The sequence below is a fragment of the Hippocampus bargibanti genome, linkage group LG15, assembly GCF_051943395.1.
Source record: "Hippocampus bargibanti isolate YZ-2025 linkage group LG15, ASM5194339v1, whole genome shotgun sequence".
NCBI lineage: Eukaryota > Metazoa > Chordata > Actinopteri > Syngnathiformes > Syngnathidae > Hippocampus > Hippocampus bargibanti.
Window position 1 is genome coordinate 8,325,658 of NC_142748.1, and position 12,914 is coordinate 8,338,571.

Sequence of the window (12,914 nt, forward strand, 5' to 3'; positions counted from 1 at the left end):
TTCGTCTCGGTATTGTTTATTATTTGAGACACTTCACTCGAATGAAAACAAAAGTAGAAAAAAAGGATCATAGTGATAAATGAAGAGGAAAGAAGGAAAAAAAGTTATTTCCACCACCACTACCATCCCACAGTGTGTCCAAAAGTTTTTTTTTTTGCACCACAATAATTACAGTGAAAACAAAAACATCAACCCGGGTGTCCTTCATTCTTTTTTCCGTTTCGTCCTTCGTTTTGGTCATGTGACCAAAAAAAAAAATGTCAACCTCAAAACAGCATTTTGTGACTTTTTTCCCTATTTTTTTTTCCTCCCGAGAACATTCGCCAGACTTTCCTGCTCACTTCTCAGGAACAGAACACAAATAGAAATGACGCAACCGCCGCACCCAACCCCTCCTCGGTAATGCAGGGCCTGCCCAGGCCGGTCACAGAAACATCTGGAATAGATCGGAGGATCATTGAGACATTCTTGGTGCGTTGTGGGAGGGGCCAGAAAGTGGGTTGTATGAGTGACTGAATTGGGGAGGGGGTTGGGGGGGGGGCAATTAGTTCCAGCCCCCCCCCCAAAAAAGACCCACGACACTAAAAAAGTTTGTTGGGGGGTGTGTGCGTGAGTGTGTACTTCAGAGTGCAGTCGGTCTTGAGGTCATTTCTCCATCAATTGCCTCCTTTGCTCCTCCCATAAGGCCTCCAGATGCTCCGCCCTCTTCAGAGCAGCCTATCGGACGACAGCAATGGGACATGGGGTTGATTCCCGCCCCCCGTCTTATAATAATAATAATACATTTCATTTCTAAGTGCCTTTCAAATCTCTCAAGGTCACTTTACAGTCACATGGTAAGTTTTTCTACAGGTGAGCAGCGGCAGCCACACGCGCCAGCGTTCATTCAACACGGAAGTAACTCAAATAGATAGAAAGCTTGCTTGCTAGGCAATCGTTAGCCAACAGATATCTAGCTAGATAGCCAGCCAGCTAGATAGTGAATAGATAGCTAGCTAGCCAGCCAAAGCTAATAATAATCATAATAATAATCCATTTCATTTCTAAGCGTCTTTCAAAACTCTCAAGGACACTTTACAGGCACAGGATATTTTTTCTGCGTGTGAGCAGCGGTAGCCACATGCGCTACCGTTCACTCAACCCAGAGGTAACATATTCTAATACTATAAATTGGATTTATTATTATTATTATTATTATTATATATACTACATACTAAAATATTAAGTACTAATTCTATATATAAAATTTGTTTTTATTCTATTTATCATAAATATGTATTTAAAGCAAAATGTAGATATTTTTTTAAATACTAATACTACATATATATTAAATACTACAAAATACTAATAATTAATAGATAGCAAATAATACTAATAATGACTGAAGGCTCACCTCGTGCTGCCTCCGCAGAGCGTTGACCGCCTCGTCTTTCTTCAAGATGGCCGCCTTGACCCTGAAGGTCATGAAGGTCAACTTTTTTGACGGATTTCCTCTCCGCAAAACGAGAGCGTGGCGCAGATTCACGCCGTCGGTTGCTTACCGCTGATGCACCGCCTGCAGTTCGTCTTCCTTCTCCTTGCTGATCCTGCTCACCTCCTCTTGCAGCGTGAGGCGCACCCCCTCCGCCTCCAACCTGGCCCTCTGCGCCTCCTCCTCGGCTCGCAGGAGGCGCTCGCTGAACTCCTGCTGGATCACCGAGGCCACCCCGCGGCGCTCCTCCAGGAGTTGGTCCCGGTTCTCAATATGAAAATAAAAAGGCGGATTAAATCATTCACTGCCAGATGATGTGCAAACATATGTCCACTCCAGTGCCAGGGTTATTGTCATTGTCACTCACATTGCAGGACCCACAGAATATTGAGTTTTAGGGCTACATAAACATTCAATACAGTGTTAGAAATATGAGTCTATCTTCTTTCATCAGGAAAAAAAAGAGTTCAGTCATTATTATTATCATTTGCTATCTATTTATTAGCTTTGCTGTATTGAATGGCGTCATTCCCGAATGGCAGTGAATGAGTTAATTAGCCGCACGCTAGCATGAACATGTTCTGCGGCGTGGTCATTTCTCACTTGAGTGACGAGGACCAGGTCTTGCTCCTTGTGACTCAGCCCATCTTTGAGCGCCTGGACTTGCTGCAACGCCTCCATGTGATGTTTCCTCAGCTCCTGCTGCTTATCCAGAGCCTCCCTCAGGGAACGCTCCAGCTCCTTCAGCTCCACTTCGTACGCCTCCCGCACGCGATTCACCCTGAGAAAAATCAATCATAAAAAAAAAAAAAAAAAAAAAAAAAAAGTCCTGCCAACCCTGTACCTGTTTTGAGCGACTCTCTCGTTCTCCTCCTTGTCCTTACTGGTCTCCTCCACCAACGCGGCGATGGCCAGCTGGATCTCTTTGTCGCGTTCCTGCCGCAGCTCCTCTCGTAGTTGGCGCTCGTATCTCAGAAGCCCCGCCTCCTAAGCGGCGAATAACGTGTCGTCAGTGCAGGAGTGAAGACGGACTGACGGGGCGCTGCTTCCATCCGTCCATCACGCACCTGTTTTTTCCTGTATTCCTCCTCCCAGTTCATTTTTTCCTGGTCAAAGCGCTCCTGCAGCTTCTTCAGCTCCGCCTGACGACACAAGCAACACTCCCGCTACATGCTACATGCTAAAAATATTTGTAAAAAAAAGCGACATAAAACCAAATACAACTTTTTTCACGCTTAGGTGCTGATAAAGCACTGCTCAGACCTCTGGCCGTTTTTTTTTTCACTTCCATGAGGGGGCAGCATTTGCCTTTTGTCCATGTTAGCGCTTTGTTCCAGCGCTATAGAAGCTATCTATTAGCTCTGTCCTTGAGTTTTGAAAGGCACTTATAAAAACAATGTATTATTATTAATAGCTATCTATTAGCTCGCTAGTTGAATGTGCTAAGTAGTATAGTGTAAAGCTAGCTAGCTAGTTATTTATTATCTATGTCCTTGAGAGTTAAAAAGCACTTCCAAATGCAATGCATTATTAGTAGTAGCTATCTACTAGCTGGGTAGCTAGCTTTCTATCTATTTGGGGTGGAGTGGGTGCATTTTTGCACATCATCTGGCAGTGAATGAGTTAATAAAAATAATGTGATGCTATCAAATTAAAAAAAACAAACATGAGGACAAAAGTGAGGCTAACCTGATGTCTCCTTTCCTGCTCCTCTCTGGTTTTGTCCAGCTCCTCCCTGAAAACCCTTCCGGCCACGCAGGAATTTTCCTCCATGCGCCGACGCAACTCCTCCATCTCCGAGTGCTGCCTGCACAAAGAACGTGAAAATCGCCGGAGGGTCTTTGAACGCATCCTCCCGCTCCGCCTGCGTTTTCACGCCCTATCAACTCATACCTGGCCGCCAACTGCGCCAAACGCTCCTTCTCGTCGGCCAACTCCTTGTGGACGCGTTTCCTGTGCTGCTGCAGGGCCAGCTCCTCCTCCTGGAGTTGCTTCTCAAACCTACGGCGGGACAAGTCTCGCTCCTTGCGGCACTGCTCCTCCTTTTCGATTTCCAGCTGCCTGCGTAGCTCCTCGCACTGCCGGGCGCAGCGTTCGACCCCTTGCTCCTTGGCGTGGAGCAGCTCGGCCTCGTGGAGCGTGCGTAGCTTCTTTAGCTCCTGTTTGTGCTTGGAGATTAGCTTCTGGATCTCGGGCTCCAAGCCTGGTCAGCAGGAAGGGAGGGGGGGGGGGGAGAAATCATAAATAATAATAATAGCAATAATAATAGCAATACGAGTAGCAATGCTAGTCGCAATACCACTAACAATACCACTAGCAATAGCAATCCTACTAGCAGCAATAGTAGTAGCAATAATAATAATAGCAATAGTAGTAGCAATACTAGTCGCAATACCACTAGCAATAGAACTAGCAGCAATCGTAGTAGCAATAATAATAATAATAATAATACTAATAATACTACATTTAATTTCTAAGCGGCTTTCAAAAACTCTCAAGGACACTTTACAGTCACAGTGCACATTTTTTTTAACCTTTCACGGTGATCTCCTTGATTTTTTTGGTTTTCTCATCAATCCATTTCTCCCGCCGGATCTTCTCCGTGACGCTGATTAGCTCCTTCAACTTCTTGATCTCCTATCAAGGGGGGGGAAATCAGGGTAAGGAGGAAGAAGGGAGGAAAAAAAAGACAATTAGGAAGGAAGGAGGTGATGGCAGACGAATCAAAATGGAGACAAGGAGGACCAAGCCAAGGAGGAGCAGCGGCGGCGGAACATGCAAGAAGAAATGCCAGGATGAAGACTCGGCCAAGATGGCGGCGGTGATGAAGATGATGAGGACAGTGAGCATCCGGGAAGACGGACAGTGCGCTGGACAAACGACAACAAAAAGACAAAATGGCGGCGTGGAAACGGCAAAGCACGCCGGGGAGAAGCGTTACCTCGCATAGCGGGCCCAGGATTTGCCAAACCTGACGCGGGGGAAGGAGAAGCGGCCTCGGCGGCGGCGACGATGACGATGATGAAGAGGAGGAAGAAGAAGAAGAAGAAGTCGTTAAATAATAATCATAATAATAATAATACATTTGATTTCTAAGTGCCTTTCAAAACTCTCAAGGTCACTTTACAGTCACAGGATAAGTTTTTTCTGTGGGTGAGCAGCGGCAGCCACACGCGCCAGCGTTCACTCAACCCCGAAGTAACTCAAATAGATAGAAAGCAAATAGATAACTAATTACTAGCGAAGAGATAGCCAATAGCTAGTGAATAGATAGCTAATTGCAAGCAAATAGATAGCCATTAGCAAGCAAATAGATAGCTATTAGTAAGCAAATAGCCATTAGCTAGCGAATAGATAAAGCGAAGAAGAAAGTCAGAAGTGTGGGGTAACCGACGGGGGTTTTAAGGCGGCGCTCACCATTTTATGCTGCTCCTGCATCTGGGAGATCTTCTTGGTGTACTTGTGGTCCACCAGCTTGAGCTCGGCGATGACGCTCTCGCATCGTTCGCTCAGAGCCTTTTTGTCGCCGATCAGCTGAGGACGGAAAGGTCAAAGGGCACGTGAGCGATGATTTAGGTCGCTGGCGGGGGGGGGGGGGGGGGGGGGGGGGGGGGTGTGCTATGTGCCCACCTGGTCGATGAAGGTGAGGTGTCTCTGCACGGTGGCTTCGTACTGGTCCCTCTGAAGCTGAAGGTTTCGGCTTAGCTCCTTCTCCGTTTCCTTCACGTGCTGCACCGTTAGCTCTCTCTGCTGGGCCTGAAGGAAAACGACCCGCCATGATGAGGCGGTGGGGGGGGGTCAAAGGGCGTTGACGTCTCGTCACCAATGCATTCTGCAACATCTCCACCAGCCGCTTCTTCTCCTCCAGCTCCATTTTGATCCTCATGATGGATCCCGACACTTGGGCGGCGGTGGCCGAGGCAGGGTCCAACACGGGGGCCGCCTCCTCGTCTAAAAACGCGGCCTGACGACACGCCAACGTTACCCGATCAGGATTTTGTTTTCTTTTTCACGGATGGACTCACTTCTCTGGATCGCGGACGTTCCTGCTCCGACTTCTCCATCTCATCCAGGAAGTTCATGATGCTCTGCAGTTTAGCTTCCGATAGCAACGCCGCTCCGTCTCCGTCGGGCGGCAGCGGCAGGCTGAGCTGGATGTGACGCTCCAGGTTGTCGGCCGTCAGTGAGTCGGCATCACCGTCCTGTAAAAAGGAAGTCAACTTTGACCACAAAAACCATTTAAAGTGTTTTTTTAACTCATTCACTGCCAGACGATGTGCAAAAATGTGTCCAATCCACTGCCTGGGTTTTTGTCATTGTCACTCAAATTGCAGGACTCACAGAATATTGAGTTTTAGGACTACATAAACATTCAATATAGCATTAGAAACCATAGACTCTCATCTTTCATCAGAAAAAAAAAAAGTTAATTCCTAAATTATACACGTCTGGAGTAATCTGACCTTGAAATGGGGGGAGCTGTACAAAATACAATACATACACGTTGAATTATATAGCGCTTGAAGCTATTAAAAAAAACGCTAACATGGACAAAAGGCAAGAGCGGCCTCCTCGTGGAAGAGAAAAAAAAACATTGCCAGAGGTCTGACCAGCGCTTTATCGGCACCCAAGCAAGACAAAACAAAACCCTAACAAATTCGGGAATGGCGCGCCACGTCAGTTTTCAATTCCCTGAATAAATTCTGAAATGGCAGTGAATGAGTTAAAGATACCAAGAAATTTGATGTTGGTCGGCCTTAAGTGCTTTTAAAATATTTTATTTATAAATGAAATGTATTATTATTATTATTATTATTATATAAAATGTTGAATTTAATTAAAGCTAGTTTGCCATTATTTTCTTATAATAAAAAAAAAAATGAAGACTTTGTCTCCCTCCTGTGGTGACAACAGGAACTGCAGGAGAAAAGAGCCCAGCATCATTCCCAAACTCATCAATTTGAGGGCAGCGAATGAGTTAAATTATATTTTAAATTATAAAATTATGACGTTTTTATATAATGTTATTATTACTATTATTATTATTATTATTACAATTATGGTTACAATTATTACTACTGTTATTGCTACATTTATTGCTACTGTTATTACTACTACTATTATTATTATTATAAATATATTGATACGCTCTCACCTGATCGACCCAAGCGTATTTGTCTTTGTTGTAACATTTCGTGCCGGAAAGACGTTGGGGTTCCTCCTCCAGCAGCTTGATGGTGTCCAGGAGTTCGTTGAAGGTGGACTTGGATGCCGCGGCGCAGGATCGATCGTCGTCGTCGCCGCCGCTCAAACGCCCGCGAGGACGCTCCTGGAGCATAACAAATACAAGACGGTCAAGAAAATAAAAATATTATAATAGACGAATATGCTTCTGATATATCCACCACCTGAGAACACCGAGAAGCGCCGCGACTGGACAAGGAAGGCGAAACGGCCCGGAAACAGGACAATTCGGCAAATTCGTCCGGAAAATGGCCGCCGTTCTTGGCTTTGCGATCTGCCGCTGACACAGGACTGACATTCCTGTGCGAAGGAGGACTTCTGGCGCTCAGGGGAAGCGGCTGCAGATCCTACAGAGCACCACCAAAATAAAAGCAGAAACATGCCACAAATATTACACGCATAAGTGTTTTATTATTATTATTATTATTTTGACTCCCCCCCAGCTAGCATAAAGCTAACAATGGCGCACATACATCACACGGGACCGTCAAGTGAGACGAACCAGGTCTCGCCTGGCGTATCGACGTCCTGTCGTCGCCATCTTCTTCCTCTGCGACGCCGTTGCGCTCCTATAAGGACCAAAAAAAAAAAGATAAGAAGCAAAGCAGACCCTCGAAGGCATTAAAAAAAAAGGGGGCGGGGTGATGGAAGACCTGCGTGCATGGCGATGCTCTGTGATTGGTCAACGCTGGCGAAACAGCCCTGAAGTTCATTTCATTCAAGTCGGCCGCCGCGTTCGCGTGGAAGTCTGCGACACAAACGCACATGCATGCAAGATTCCTACATGCGTGTGCTGAATGGCGCTCACACGCGTGTCAGACACACGCACCCGCGTTGTTGTTGGCTTTGGCGTGTGTTGACGACACGCTGGAGGTGTTGCTAAGTGATGCGCTATTGTGTAAAATTTTCGCTGGTTTCTTGTCCGGCGCCGTGCGGTGCCCGAGGCCTGCCTCTGGACACTCGAGTTGATGAGGAGTTTGGGAATGATGCTGGGCTCTTTTTTGCTGCAGTTCCTGTAGTGACCACAGGAGGGAGACAAAGTCTTATTAAATATTTGTTTTGAATAATACAATACATACATATTGATTTATATAATAATAATCCATTTCATTTCTAAGCGCCTTTCAAAACTCTCAAGGTCACTTTACAGTCACAGAATATGTTTTTTTTCTGTGCGTGAGCAGCGGCAGCCACATGCGCCAGCGTTCACTAAACCTGGAATAACTCAAATACAGTAGATAGAAAGTTAGCTAGCCGGCTAATAGATAACTAATAGATAGCTAGCTAGATGGATAGCTAATAGCGCTTTAACAAAAGCTGAAGCTGCAACAAAGGGCTTATAAGAAATAATAATAGTGAACTAGCTCTCATTAAATTCATCATTTTTTAAACCCTAAAGTTATACCCTATAACTTTAAGAAATAAAATATTTTAAAAGCTCCTACAGCCAACAAACATTGAATTCCTTGGTATATTTTAACTCATTCACTGCCATTTCCAAATTCATTCGGGAATTTAAAAGCATGACGTGGAGCGCCATTCCCGATTTTTGTTTTCTTGCAGGAGGTGCTGATAAAGCACTGGTCAGACCTCTGGCAATGATTTTCCCTTCCACAAGGGGGCAACGTTTCCCTTTTTCCATGTTAGCGCTTTGTTACAGCTAAAGCTGCTGTTAAAGCGCTATGTAAATCAATATATATGTATTGTTTGTACAGCCGCCCCCATTTCAAGCTCATATAACTCCAGACCCATGTAACTTAGGAATCAACTTTTTTTCTAATGGAAGAAGACAGTCTAAGGTTTCTTGCGCTGAATTACATGTTTATGTAGTCTTAAAACTGAATATTCTGTGGGTCCTGAAATTTGAGTGACAATGACAAAAACCCTGGCACTAGAATGGACACATTTTTGCACATTGTCTGGTAGTGAATGAGTTAATTACTGATTAGTTTTCTAGCTATTGAAAGTAATTGACAATTTGATGCAATCATTCCAGTTAAAGTACAAAAAATGTTTTTTTTTACTACAGAGACATACTGTTGATCACTTACTCGGATGGCAAGAAGACGCGCCTGACGAGCTTTTTCTTCCCGAATCAGCTTACGGTCATCTTGAGGCGTCTCTAGGTAACCGTCAGTCACAGCTCGCTCCTGCCACTCCTGCGACCGATCATTCACAAAACCATCGTAGATGTACGATAAGAAAAAATGGCTTTTCAAAGAATTTTCCAGACCTTTCTTTTGCTGTCCAGGATGCGTCGCAGTGCCGCACGGTTGGCGCGGCGCCGCCTGGCGTGACGCCTGAACCAACGCTGGATGGTGACGGCAGCCTGGTTGACCTGTTGGATGTACCTGCAAGGTTCGGCACACTTTATACTCATTTGTATCGTTTGGAAATGTAAATAATAGTAATAATAATAATAGTAATAGTCAGAGTAGTAATAGTAAGAATAGTAAAAATAATAATAGTAATACTAGTAATCATAATAATAGTAATAATAGTAATGGTAGTATTAATAGTAGTAATAGTAATAATAATAGTTAGAGTAGTAATAGTAGTAATAGTAATACTAGGAAGAATAGTAATAATAGTAAGAATAGGAATAATAGTAATAATAGTAAGAATAGTAATAATAATAATAGTAAGAATTGTAATAATAACAATACGTAATGGCAATAGTAATAGTCGTAATACTAGTAGTAATACTAGTAGTAATATTAATAACAATAATAATAATAATAATAATAATAATAATAATAATAGTACTACTAATAATAATAATAATAGTAGTAATAATAATAATAATAATAATAGTAGTAGTAATAATAATGATACTAATAATCATAATAATAGTAAAAATAGTTATAATAATCATAATAATAATAGTAACAATAATAATCATCATCATCACAGCATTTTTTGCACACTTGAGGATTTAGAAATCCTACATAACTACTTTTACAAGCATGGCAAAACCTTTCGGCATCCTCCTCAGAGACTTGGTTGCGGCGCTGCGGATGCGGACTACCCCGGGGAACCGGACTTCTGTTGTTGGACGGAGTAGAGGAAAAGTTCTTCTGGGACTTGGTGAGCGAGCCGTTCTCCGGAGAGACGTCGTCGTTAGCGCTAGCTTTCAGGAGGTTACTGGGGGAAAAAAGTAAATAAAAAAATTGCGGTAGTTCTAGAGGTGGTCTCGGAAGAGCTGCAAAGGGGGACGTACTTGAAGGGGGGCCTCTGGTTGGAGCTTTTGGGCGTCAGCGGTTTGTCGCCGTGGTTGTTGTGCAAGATGGTGGTGACGGCGTTGCCCACGGCGCCTTTGTTGCTCCTGATCGAGAAGCGACGTTAGCATCGTAAGGGAGGAATACTTCAGGGCAGCATTTCCCTTTTTCCCCATGTTAGCACTTTGTGCTAGCTTCAGTTGTGTTAAAGCGCTATATAAACCAATATGCATGCATTGTATTTTGGACAGCGGCCCTCATTTCAAGATCACATAACTCCAGAGCCACATTATTTAGGACTTAACTCTTTTTTTCTGATGAAAGAAGAGATTCGAAAGTTTCTTACAGTGTATGGAATGCTTATGTAGTCCTAAAACCCAATATTTTGTGGGTCCTGGACTTCAAGTGACAATGACAAAAACCCTGGCACTAGACTGGACACATTTTTACACATCATCTGGTAGTGAATGAGTTCAATAATCCCACAATTGTAGATTTTTTAAACAAAATGTACCAAAAAAGTTTCAAATGGACATTGCAGGTTTGACATCAACAAACCTGTTATTGGCAGTGAATGATGCGGCAGGGTCTCGCCTCTTCATGCCGGTGGGGGCATCAACGCTGGCAGGGCTACGGCCCAGGTGATGCGCGGCGGGTGCCCGAGGTTGCTCGTCCTGACGTCACGACAAAGACGCGTGCGAAAAAAAGCCTTTTTTGAGATGAGGCTTGTGTATATAATATATACCAAGATGTTCCAGGTGGTCCCGTCCGGTTTCTTTCGTCCATCTGCGCCGCTGTTTGACACAGTCAGATAATCGCCGCTATGGTGGTCCGGACTGAAAGAAGGAAAAGTAGCACCGATGCAAATGCACACTCATTGAATGAGTTAAAAAACGACAGTGAAATAGCACATTTATTATACGTAAAATAAGGTATATTTTTGTGTAGAAAATTGTTTTATTGGGGACATGGGAACGGATTATTGTCATTTTAATGGTTTCCTATGGGAAATTAATTTTTGGAAGGCACATTTTTCACCTTACACTTTCTGGGAACCAATTAATTTTGTGAGCTGAGGTTTCACTGTAATTTTGAAAAGTGGATTGAAGTGAAAAAAGTGAAAAAAGACCACTTTAGTCACACATTCCTGGACTTTAAGGCTACTACTTGGTGGGCGGAGACACAGTGGGGAGCGCCCAGACTCCTGGTATGAACAGATGCAATAGGCACAAAGAGCGCACACTTTTCTTTTCTGACTGGTTCAACCGGGCAGAAGGCGGGGGGGTAACCTGACCCGAAGGTCATGACCCACCCCCCACTCTCCACACAAAACAAGTGAGCGTACCCTGCGACCTCAGCTGCATCTCATTGTGATGCCATCGTGGTCTTCTGCTTCCGTTATTTCAGATTAAAATTGTCCACACATCCAACCAGCTGTTGTTACAGGTCAACTATTGCTTGGAGGAATTTCAAAATAAAGAAGGGGGGGTGTCATGTGAGCTCATTGTGATACCTGAGCGCAAATTGTGGCTGGTGGCTGACATGCGTGGTGCTGTTGGAGCGACGAAGATTCTTGACAGAGCGAGGACTTCCCACTCCGTCGCCCTGTGGAGACAGACCCATGTTTTCCCCCCAGAACACAAGTTTTCAAAATGGTGGCTCCTCCTCACCAGGGTATTACGCTTCCCTCGGGCCTCGCACGGCGCCATCACAGACACCGATCGGGTCAAAAACCTGCCGGCGGGCGACATCCCAGCACCGGCGCCGGGTCTCTTGGAGAAAGACAGCCGTGAGCCGGACAAACTGAGGTCCAGGGCGTCCCCGGGTGGCGTGGCCGAGATGGACGAGGGGCTTCGCGTGGCGTGCATCCTTCACTTGACACCTGTGCAGGAAACCGCGGCTCGTTTGATAACAACAAAGCGACTCACATTACCAAGACGACAAACAACAGAAGCCGCCCTTTGCATTCTGCTCATGTTGAACGGTGTCCAAAATGTTTTCCTTCACCACAAAAAATAAAATATAAGGTAGCTAAACGAGATCCTTGGTAGGGTACAAGTTGATCTACATTATTAATTAAGGCATGCTGGATGAAGTGCATTGTACCCGGATGTCACGAGGTTTCGTTGCAAAGGTGCATAACAAACTCATAATTATGCAGTTCAGCTAATACAAATTAAAACAATCACATCAAATGCAACAAAATTAAAATTCAGTCAGTGTGATGCTAAATTGCAAAATGCTCCCCACGAATCACGCCAGTTTGCATGTTTTCTGCTACAAAATTTAAAGGGAAAAGGCGAAAGGAGCACAAGCTAAAGCGGCTACAACACAGGCTAACACTCACGTCCGACACGCCGAAAAACGTCGACACCAACTTGCTTAAGCGCGTGAAGAGCCGCAACTCTCCGACGAACGAGGAATGCCAATGTCCGCTTGTAGGAAGATTTTTCGCACTCGATCACTCAGTGGAACCGGGAAAGACCGAAAAACACCAAATATTCAAAGTCAACATCTTCTCTTCATCAAGGGGGCCATTAGTTCCACCTTTCTTCTATCCCATTGGCCGGTGCATGATGGTCGTCTCCTCTTCTTATCCCTGATTGGTTGATTCTAGCACTCATCAATGGCTCGTCAGGTGGTCGTGAACAGCGTGCGTTTCGGTTGCGTCCATTTAACTTAGGAGGCGTGACGGCTCATGCAAACTCGTCTCACAAAGAATAAAATAAGAAATAAAGAATATTTTTTTCATTTGCATATGAAAGTATTTTTTTACAAATTTCAAGTAGTTTTATTTTTGTTGGAAATGACATATAAAGCCAATAATTTGAGTAAAAGTATAGTCACTAGCGTAATTCCGTTGAAAACGTGACACGGCTTAGTATATTATTACGATAAACTATTTTATATATTTTTTTCCCTGACCAACCTGCCCCTTTTATCTCGGTTTGCAACCAAAAATCAGTTCTGGACCAACCTGA

At 44.2% G+C, this 12,914-nt stretch overlaps 1 protein-coding gene across 1 annotated transcript; it reads right to left on the reverse strand.

Annotated features, from left to right (window-relative positions):
• Positions 1-12,878, reverse strand: cep131 (centrosomal protein 131). The gene is made up of 28 exons (XM_089015648.1): positions 12,281-12,878; positions 11,604-11,815; positions 11,447-11,538; positions 10,679-10,769; positions 10,492-10,607; positions 9,936-10,040; positions 9,692-9,859; positions 8,949-9,066; positions 8,767-8,874; positions 7,545-7,728; positions 7,369-7,463; positions 7,189-7,284; positions 6,880-7,062; positions 6,627-6,800; positions 5,497-5,673; positions 5,295-5,435; positions 5,102-5,227; positions 4,889-5,005; positions 4,413-4,442; positions 4,006-4,108; positions 3,365-3,674; positions 3,161-3,278; positions 2,539-2,613; positions 2,316-2,458; positions 2,075-2,252; positions 1,542-1,738; positions 1,394-1,454; positions 1-717 (listed from the first exon to the last, which is right to left on the reverse strand). The coding sequence occupies exons 2-28, from the start codon at positions 11,799-11,801 to the stop codon at positions 646-648; spliced, it is 3,576 nt and encodes a 1,191-aa protein (XP_088871774.1). The 5' UTR covers positions 11,802-11,815; positions 12,281-12,878; the 3' UTR covers positions 1-645.
• Positions 12,879-12,914: the final 36 nt, after the last annotated feature.

What these genes read in the sequence shown, in the direction of transcription:
- cep131 (XM_089015648.1), bottom strand. Translation starts at nt 11,801, where the DNA reads ATGCACGCCACGCGAAGCCCCTCGTCCATCTCGGCCACGCCACCCGGG. An exon ending in ACTTGACGGTCCCGTGTGAT is followed by an intron (nt 7,063 to 7,188) that starts GTATGTGCGCCA and finishes GGTGCTCTGTAG; the next exon opens with GATCTGCAGCCGCTTCCCCT. An exon ending in TCCTGGGCCCGCTATGCGAG is followed by an intron (nt 4,109 to 4,412) that starts GTAACGCTTCTC and finishes CCCCCTTGATAG; the next exon opens with GAGATCAAGAAGTTGAAGGA.